Source organism: Streptopelia decaocto (assembly GCF_964273445.1).
Source record: "Streptopelia decaocto genome assembly, chromosome: 3".
Classification (NCBI taxonomy): domain Eukaryota; kingdom Metazoa; phylum Chordata; class Aves; order Columbiformes; family Columbidae; genus Streptopelia; species Streptopelia decaocto.
Window position 1 is genome coordinate 42,720,488 of NC_138656.1, and position 9,207 is coordinate 42,729,694.

Consider the following 9,207-nt stretch of genomic DNA (forward strand, 5'->3'; position numbering starts at 1 on the left):
AAGGCCACCAGTGTGGTACGTCTTGCTACCCTGCAAGGTGACTGCACTTGGTAACTATAAACCCCTAGCAATTCCTAGGCAATCAAAGAGGAAATCCATCCCCCCTTTCTCCTCTCCCTTCAAGTCTCCTTGAACTAGCTGATCTGCATGGACGTCAAATTCATCAGCCCCTCAGAGCCCCCAGCCCCACCAGGCACCTGAGCCCTGCGGGGAGCACGAGGCAACCACCAAGCGAGCAGAAAAGCGGGATTGCAAAACCCACAGCACTGGCAGGAAACCTTGAGGTCAGCAGCAGCAAAGGCCACCTTCAGCTGGGCTGCTTCCCTCACAGCGTGGTCCTGTCCTGCCCAAATCGTGGGGCTGGCGGCTGCCAAGGCAGGGATGCCTTTAGGGATGGTGGCTCTTCTGGAGGGCCCAGGAGGTGAATTGCCAGCTGGAGCTGTCAGCGAGCACCAGTTTACTGCTTTGGGGGGACGTTTCAGTAATGCAGGAACTCCCACGCTGGAAACAGCTTTTACAGCTCTGGCAAGCGCTTCAAGAAGGTCTGGGCCTCGCTTTTGACTTTTATTTTGTGTGAGGATCTCGCCGCCAACTGCCCCAGACAGGGAAAAAGCGCTACCCAGCCCAAACTCCCCACCCCAACTGAGAAACCCCTTGGCGCACCCTCCCTGGGACTCCGCTTCTTACTTTGCTCATGCACAGCAGCTCTTCAGCCCATGCTGAAAGGGAAGATCTGCCCCTTCTCTGCAGCTGCTCACTGCTTTGCACACTGCATCTGCGTGGGCTCAGGGGATGGAGCAGACAAGGAACATGACTATCTGGGAGCTTAAATAGAAAGAGTTTTAAAGCCTTCTGTAATTTTTTCAACAGAAGATCTGTTTCTGCTCTTATTTTGTAACATTTTCTCTAAAGTCCTCGCCCCTGTCCGATTTTTTGAGGGTACTTGGAAGCCTGTCGACTCCAGCACAGAAGGCAGGGAGTAGAGCTGGCGCGATGTCACACAGGGGTCACGGCTTCCCAGGCTTCCTGTTTATTTTGGGAAGGGGTCACCCGGCCAGCTGGCCGCTCTGCCTGCGCCCTGGGAAGCCCCTGGCCACCGCATTCCTGGCCCCCTCGCCTGTGGCCGCAGACAATTGCCGACTGTGGCTTGCAATGCAGCGCGTCAAGGCAGAGTGTAAATGGGATAACCCGACATGCCTATTTACCCAGCCTGGGGATAAGGGGAGGAAGCTTTTCCACATCAATTGCCCTTTCTTCTGGCATCTGGAAGTATCTCTCTGAAGCTTTTATTCCTCTTTAGAGGGTAGTAACCTCTGAATTTCTCAAGTATTTCCATGATTTTTTCCTCACTTTTTTTCTGCTGCTACTTGAAAAGAGGGTGTAAAGTCAACTGCTCAGTTAAAAACAGAATTGTTTCCTTTTTTTATAGAAAGCGTGCAATTTCTGTTCCAAACCACCTCGGGCAGAGCCCACCAGTGAAGCAGATGCTGTAGCATCTAGGCAATTGCTTGCTATGCGACTCCCCGGCAAGCAGGCATAAATATGTGCCAAACTTTCTAGAGCAAAAGTCATAGCAGAATAGCAGCATATGTAGCACCTCCGTATTTCAGCAGATAGCCGTGAACTAGTGGCACACCTGTGTCCTGCTGGTGCTTCCTTTTCTAGGCAGGCTCTGCTTAGGTGGTGCCTCACAGCTTTTCAGAAGCTAACACCAAACAGTGGCGTTTGGCACAGTTACCTTCAAGGAGTTAGCAAAAGGCCCCCATGTATGCCAAAAGACAGACACCGAGTAGCTGCTGGAGTCCCTCTCAATCCTCTGGCACGTCCTGCCTCACAGGGAGCTGGTGCAGTGATCTCCCTCTGGCCTTCGTGGAGTATTTTTCTGCCAGGGCCTCTGTCATCCCCGGGCTGCAGGGCAGGGCAGCCATCAGCGCACAGCTGACGAGCAGCTCTCAGGGAAGTATGCTCTCCTCCTGCGAGCACCTAAGCGCACATGGCTTCACATTCATAGTGATGCTCCTGTTAATAAAGTTATAAGCGGCTGTAAACATCTGCAGGATCAGTGGCTTACCATCAGCCTGTCCAAAGCCTATTTATGTCAACAGGCTGCTTCTGCTGATACTCTCGTTTGTATCAGTATCTTTTTTTTTTTTTTTTTTTTGTTGGATGGAGATTTTTCTTTTTCACTAAGATTTTCCCCTTTTCAGTGTACCATGAGGCTGGCTTTGGGACCAGCATCAATGTGAAAGCAGAACATTGCCTGAACTACTGTTTGAATTGTACATCTTAAAATCCATACATAAAAGGCTGGTGGTGATGATTCATTTTCAATATGATGGATCATTTTAAATGAAAACAAAAAGTCTTGGTGTTTCTAAAATGGCTACCAGTAGTTCACTCTTGCAGGCAAACATGAGCAGCTGTCTACAAGCAAGATCCAACAGTTGCTTTAGGGGCTTTTGAACTGTTTGGCAAAAATCACATAATCCTCACCTAGGCAAGAAGCCCACTGAAACACAGGTTTATTCAGCTTTCCGGAAAATCCTGTGGAGCAACCTGCCATCTCCAGTAGGAATGAAAACAGCAGAGATGCCATAAAATCGGGAGCTGCATCAGAGTGGAGACAAAGCCCCTGTAATGACTGAACTCCCGGCTGTGTGCTGGCAAGGGCTGTAATCTGCTGTCAGGTTTCTACAGGTTGAGCTGGCAGGTCTTGCTTTCAGCCATGATGGCACTGCTTGGGTGAGCTACTTGACCCCAAATCATGTGCATCTGATCAAATCCAAAATTTCAAGAACTATTCCCAGCCTCTCCCCTCTCAGTTCTCAGAGAGGAGCTCCCATAAATCATTATGGATCAAAGAAAGAGAGGTGGTAGCACTGTTCAATGTAATCACGTTTCCCACCTTGGCTCTGGCCATTTTGCTACTGCCCTGTAGGACCTCTGTCCCAACAGAAGGATGGCAATAAGGTCCGTAAAGGAAGCAGTGCACATCTGCAGCAGGGGAAGGATGCGGGGCAGCCCTAGATCGGGAGGGAAAGGGGAACGCCGAGGGCACAGGGGAGCAAGTTGGTAGCACTGGTTTGGACACAGAAGAAAAAGCGGGCCCCACAGAGGATGCGTGCATGGATGAAGTGCAGGCTGGGGGTCACAGCTCTTTGGCAAGGGACCATGCGCAATCACTGCCACCAGCGCAGAAGAAAGGCAGGAAGGAAAATGGGACCCTGCGGGGAGGGAAGAGCAAAGAAACACAGCAAGACCTCAGTGTGGCCCAGTGAAAAATGCCAAAAAACATGGGGTGGGAAGGGGCTTGCCATGGCACTGATGTGTGGGGGGGTAGAGTTCATCTTGAAGACCTGCCCCCCTCTGACCTCTTCTCTCCCTTTCCACAACCATAGCATTGGGCACAATCAGGACAAGACGAAGGCCTCCCACACCGTGCTGGACCCCCATCCACGCCACCATGGCGTTCCAGCACTTGCTGCTCCAATCTTCAGCACTGGCATGTCACAGCAAGGGGTGTTTTTCAGAGATCAGGCACAAAAAGATGGTTTCTGTCTAAAAAAAAAAAAAAAAAAGGAACAAGAAACAAATACATTATCTATTCAATTCCTGTGCACTAACTACTGTAACAGTCAGCAGCTTTGAGAAGTTTTTTGGTTTTTTTTTTTGTGATTTGATACATAAACCACATTTCCTATGTAGCACTGCCACTATGTTTTTATCAGCTTTTTGACATTGAGCTCGGTAACATCTTGCTTTTGCCTTTTCCACCAGAGTGAATTCAAAGGCAGCAAATGCGGCAAAACCAGAATACTGCTCATCTCGACTTTTCCAAGCAGCTAGTTTTCATTAGAAATGAAGGAAAATAAATAAAGATCACATTTTCTGTCCTGCAGTTAAAAGCCTGCCACAGCTGAAAGCTTTGCTTTCTTCTTCCCCTGAAGCCTCACTCAGCTAGCACTCCAGCTCTGCTCATGATCTGAAATGTGCAAACACAGTGTTTCTTGGCTTCCCACCAGTATATATAAATATATGTAATTTTTTCCTTCGGAGAACCTGGAGGCTAAAGCAAGAGGGCAAAGGAGTACGTGACTAAAACATCCAAACTTCCTCTTTCATAAGCCATCACATGATGAAGTGCAATTACAATTCCTGCCTTGTCCCTGCCAATTGCAGGCGCATTGCCTCACCCGAGAAACCCGGCTTCTTCTCCCAGTATGTGTGTGACTGTGTGTGTGCGCAGGCAGCAATCGCTGCAGCCGGCTTGGCGAGGCTCCAGCTTCGGGCTGGAGAAAGAGGGCAGTGGGTGGAAGACGAAAACAAAGATCTGTTTACTTAGCATGCATGGATAAAGCGTCTTTCGAGCCGGGGAGGGGAGGAGGGAAAAGAAACGGCTTTAAAGGACTTTGATGCAATGTGAAAGGAAGGCTGCTCGGGAAAAACGAGCCCATGTTAACCCTTGCCTCTCCGGGGGCACGTCTGGGCCGCACCGCCGCCGGTGCTATCCCTTCCCCCTTCCTCCTGCCCCCCTGCCCCAGATGGCTGCTTCGGAGCGGGTACGAGCCGTGAGGAGCTAGGGGATAGCTCCAGCAGACCCGAACTTTCGCAGCAGCAGCTGTTGCCACCGCCCCGACGTGCCGGGCTGGGTCGGGGGCCAGAGCAGGTTTTTGTTTTCCTTGTTAACAGCTCGGCGCCTCCAGGACGCCCAGCCGGGCGTGCAGTTTGCAAAGTCACCCAACCTGGCACGGGAACCAGCGCTAGGAGCCAGCACCAGGAGGAGAAGGAAGGCAGGGCGAGGCAAGGGCCCCCCCGTGCCCCAGGACGCACCGGCGGCCGCACCACTCAGCCCCCTCCCCGGCTGGAGGCAGCGCAGGGGACTGGCTGCTGCTGCCCCGCTGTCCCCTAAGCCCGCAGCGGGCCGAGGAGTAACAGAGGGAGGCGGCGCTACACGTGGGGCCGGGGCGGCAGCAGCGCCCCCGGCCTCGCAGCACCCCGGCCCCGCCGTCGGGCAGCTGCCAGCCGCGGGGAGGCACCTCCCGCCGGCGGCTGCGGACGTCAGAGCTTCCCCGGCCCCGGTCGGCCCCCGCCTCCCGCTGCTCTTCTCTCTCCCCCTCCCTCCCCCGTAACCTACATAACGCCGTGGGAAGGGCGGCCCGAGCACGGGTGGTGCGGGGAGCCGTCTCTGCCGTGTTTATTCTGCCTGTGGACACGCGTGCAGCCGGCTGTACGTGCCGGGAAGCGCCCGGTGAGGGTTTGCTTCACCTCCCGTGGCAAACGGGAAGAGCAAACACCCTTTTTCCTCCCTCGCCACCGCCACACCGTGTTTTGGTGTGGATGCAGGCGGCGGATGAGGGATTTGGAGCGTGGAAGCTGGACGGGGAAACATGTCTGCAGGTTTTCCTTTTTTGGGGAGGAGACGGCGTTTGCTTAGTGTGTATAAATTTTGCTAATCTGCATTAAAGAACCGCTGGTTTGTGGTTGAAAATGACAGGAAATCTAGAACGTCCTATTTCCTGTGCACAATGACAACAGTTGAAAAAAAAGTAATCGTTGTATTTATTTATAATGGTGCCTCCTGCCCCGGTGGGTAGAACAAAGCCGCGCAGCGGCGCGGGGGGGCGCCTGCCCGGAGGTGGCACTGACCGGCCACGCGGGGATAAGCCCGCAGTCGGGGGGCGCGCCCGGGGCGCCGCGCCGCGCCCAAAGGTCACCAGCCAAGGGGGACGAGAGGACAATGAGTCCCGCACTGCGGGAAGCCCCCCCGCGCGTCTCTGCGCGCACGAGTGGCAGGTTTCGGCAAAGCCCCTCGGCGGCGCAGGAAACAGTAATAAAAACAATAATAATAAAAATAATAACAGAAAAGGAGGGAGCTGCAGCGCACCCCCGCCCCTCTCCTTGTCCCTCTCCGCTCCCGCAGCCCTCCCCGAGGGCGAGACCGGCAGAGGCGCGGCGGCTCCCCAACAGCAGGAGGAATCTCCGGTGCCGGTGGCGGGGGCACGGGCAGGGGCCGTGATCGCGACGGCGGGGCGGGGGCGCCCAGCGCGCAGGCGCGGCCGCCACTGTCGAAGAATCGAGGCGGCGGCGCGCAGAGGTGGCGGTGGCGGCTGGAGCCCGGCACGGCGCCGCCGCCAGCCCCGGCCCCGGCCCCCGCGGCAGTCTCCGCCCCGCCGCGCCGGCCCCCGCCGCCCCGCGCCGCCCCGTAGTAGCCAGCGAGCGGGGGAGCCGAGCGGGCGGCAGCGGCCGCAGCCCTGCGCCAGCCGCGCCGCGGAGATGCGCGTCCCCGCCGCCCTGTGAGCGCCGCCGGCGGAGACGGCGAGGAGAGCGGCGTCCCCCACAGCGGCTCTGCCTGCCGGGGCGCCCGCCGCGCCCCGCTCCAGCGCACGGAAGAGGAAGGCGAGGGGGAGGGGGCCCAGCGGACGGTCCCGCTGCGGCCGCGGCGCCCGAGCCTCCCCGTCGGGACTCCGGTGGCGAGGGGCGGAGGAGGCGGCGGCCGGAGCCGGAGCGGGGGACGCTCGCCGCTGCCCCGGGGCCGGGACATGTCGTCGGCGGCGGTGGCGGCTGCTTCCCGCAGGCAGTCGTGCTACCTGTGCGACCTGCCCCGCATGCCCTGGGCCATGATCTGGGACTTCACCGAGCCCGTCTGCCGGGGCTGCGTCAACTACGAGGGCGCCGACCGCGTGGAGTTCGTCATCGACACGGCGCGGCAGCTGAAGCGGGCGCACGGCTGCTTCCCCGAGGGCCGGGCCCCGCCGCCGCCGCACGCCAAGCAGCCGCCGCTCTCCGCCAAGGAACTCCTGGCGCAGCAGCAGCAGCTCGGCCACGCCGCGGAGGCGGCGGCGCGGCCCCCGCCGCAGCCGCTGGAGCGCTACTCGCTGGCGGCCGAGCGGCCGCCGCCCCGCCTGGGCGCCGAGTACGGCGGCGGCCGGCAGGTCAACGGCATCCTGGTGCCCAATGGCTTCCCCAAGCCCGAGGAGCCTCCCGAGCTGAACCGGCAGAGCCCAAACCCACGGCGGACGCACGCCGTGCCCCCCACCCTGGTGCCGCTGGTGAACGGCGCCGGGCTCCCCGCCGCCATCGGCGGCCTGGGCAGCCGCGCCGCCGCCGCCGCCTCGCTCGCCGCCATCTCCGCCGCGCCCGCACCGATGGCGGTGCCTGTTCCCCAGCAGCCGGCGGCGGCGGCGCAGGCGGCGGGGCAGGCGGCGGGGCAGCCCGGCGAGCTGGGGCACAAGCGCCCCGGCTCCGTCTCGTCTTCCTCCTCGGGCGGCGGCGCGGCGGGGGAGCACGACAGCGGTGCCAAGGAGAAGCGGGGCTCGGCCGAGAGCCTGCCGGCGGCAGCGGCGGCGGAGCTGGCCGCAGAGGGCAAGGGCCGGGCGGGCAGCGAGCAGGAGTGGCTGGCCAAGCCCAAGACGGTGCGGGACACGTTGCTGGCCCTGCACCAGCACGGCAGCCACGCCGTGCCGCCCTTCGACAGCAAGTTCAAGAAGGAGCCGGGCATGGCGGGTGGCAGATTGCTGGGATACGAGACCAACGGCGCCGTGGCCAAGCCAGGTGAGACAGCGGGGGCCGGGGGAGGGCGGGCAGGGCAGGGGGGAGTCACTACTGGTATACGGGGCGGAGGATCCCGAGCAGCTTCGGGCGCCCGGGGCTCGGGGGGTGGCCGCGGCCACCCGTTTCTGCGGTTGCACGGCGGTGCCCCCCTGCTTGTTGGAGCGTTGTGACTGCGCTGCCTTCTCACCCCCCTCCTCCTCTCTGACTCTGCAGGGGCCCGGGCCGCCCGGAAGAGGAAGCCTTCTCCCGAGCCGGAGGGCGAGGCGGGACCCCCGAAGATCAACGGGGAGGCGCAGCCCTGGCTGCCCACCTCGTCGGAAGGGATGAAGCTGCCGCTGACGGCCACCCCTTTCATGTCGCCCCCGCCGCCCACCGCCTCGCCCCACTCCAACCGGACCACGCCGCCCGAGGCGGCTCAGAACGGCCAGTCCCCCATGGCCGCCCTCATTTTGGTGGCGGACAATGCCGGGGGCAACCACGCCTCCAAAGACGCCAACCAGGTCCACTCCACCACGCGGAGGAACAGCAGCAGCCCCCCGTCGCCCTCCGCCATGAACCAAAGAAGGCTGGGCCCCGGCAGGGAGGTGCCGGGCCAGGGGGCCAACGCGGCGGGCGGGCTGGAGCCCGTCCACCCCGCCAGCCTGCCGGACTCGTCCCTGGCCGCCAGCGTCCCGTTGTGTTGTACCCTCTGCCACGAGCGCCTGGAAGACACCCACTTCGTGCAGTGCCCCTCCGTCCCCTCCCACAAGTTCTGCTTCCCCTGCTCCCGGCAGAGCATCAAGCAGCAGGGAGCCAGCGGGGAGGTGTATTGTCCCAGCGGGGAGAAGTGTCCCCTGGTCGGCTCCAACGTCCCTTGGGCCTTCATGCAGGGGGAGATCGCCACCATCCTGGCCGGAGATGTGAAAGTGAAAAAGGAGAGGGACTCGTGACTTGCCCGCTCTCACTGCCCGACGTCACTTTGAACTCCGACTGCTCGAATTCTGTATATATCTATAAATATATATATATAAATATATATATATCTCCAAGACAAGGGAAATGTAGACTTCATAAACATGGCTGTATAATTTTGATTTTTTTGAATACATTGTGTTTCTATATTTTTTGAAGACAAAAGGTATGTACTTATTATAAAGGCATTTCTTCTAATTCTTCTCTTTTTGTTTTGTTTTTGGTTTTGTTTTATTTTTTCTTTTTTCCTTCTGTTATAGCAACTATTTGTTGTGCTTCCTTGGTGACAGTTACTGTTCAATGTAGGCTGTGACTTGCGCTGCTTTTTTTAGAGAGCACTTGGCAAACCAGAAATGCTTCTAGCTGTATTTGTATGCACTTGTTTCTCTTTTTTTCTTTTCTTTTTTTTTTTTTTTTTTAGATGCCAAATACACTTTATGACATTGTAAAGATTGCCTTACTGTCTGTGATTCCTTATTCCTGGCCCCTGTCCTGTAGAGCTGGTCGCATGCAGGCTTGGTCTGAGGCGGTTGGGGAGAAGAGTGGCTAGCCAAGGTGGGGATGCCCTTCGCCATCCCACCGGCCAGGCGAGCTTAGGGAGCAGGAGGGATTTCTCCCAGAAACGCGTGGCTTGGGTTGCGATGGCAGATCCGCCACATCCAGTCCCGAATTCCTCTGTTTCTCAAAGGAAGTTGCCTCCCAAGT

The 9,207-nt window shown here is 58.6% G+C and overlaps 1 protein-coding gene and 1 long non-coding RNA gene across 2 annotated transcripts; both read left to right on the forward strand.

Annotated features, from left to right (window-relative positions):
* The first annotated feature begins 283 nt into the window (after nucleotides 1-283).
* On the forward strand, nucleotides 284-3,704 carry LOC309438193. The gene is made up of 2 exons (XR_014183724.1): nucleotides 284-421; nucleotides 3,399-3,704. It is a non-coding gene; the product is annotated as an uncharacterized lncRNA (long non-coding RNA).
* Nucleotides 3,705-6,395: 2,691 nt separating this feature from the next.
* Nucleotides 6,396-8,700, forward strand: IRF2BP2 (interferon regulatory factor 2 binding protein 2). The gene is made up of 2 exons (XM_082049238.1): nucleotides 6,396-7,551; nucleotides 7,765-8,700. Exons 1-2 carry the CDS (start codon nucleotides 6,540-6,542, stop codon nucleotides 8,478-8,480), a joined length of 1,728 nt encoding a protein of 575 aa, XP_081905364.1. The 5' UTR covers nucleotides 6,396-6,539; the 3' UTR covers nucleotides 8,481-8,700.
* The last annotated feature ends 507 nt before the right edge of the window (nucleotides 8,701-9,207 follow it).

Excerpts from the sequence above, each read along its gene's own strand:
- IRF2BP2 (XM_082049238.1), top strand. The coding sequence starts at position 6,540 with ATGTCGTCGGCGGCGGTGGCGGCTGCTTCCCGCAGGCAGTCGTGCTAC. Across the intron at positions 7,552-7,764 it reads CGGCGCCGTGGCCAAGCCAG|GGGCCCGGGCCGCCCGGAAG; the intron begins GTGAGACAGCGG and ends CTGACTCTGCAG.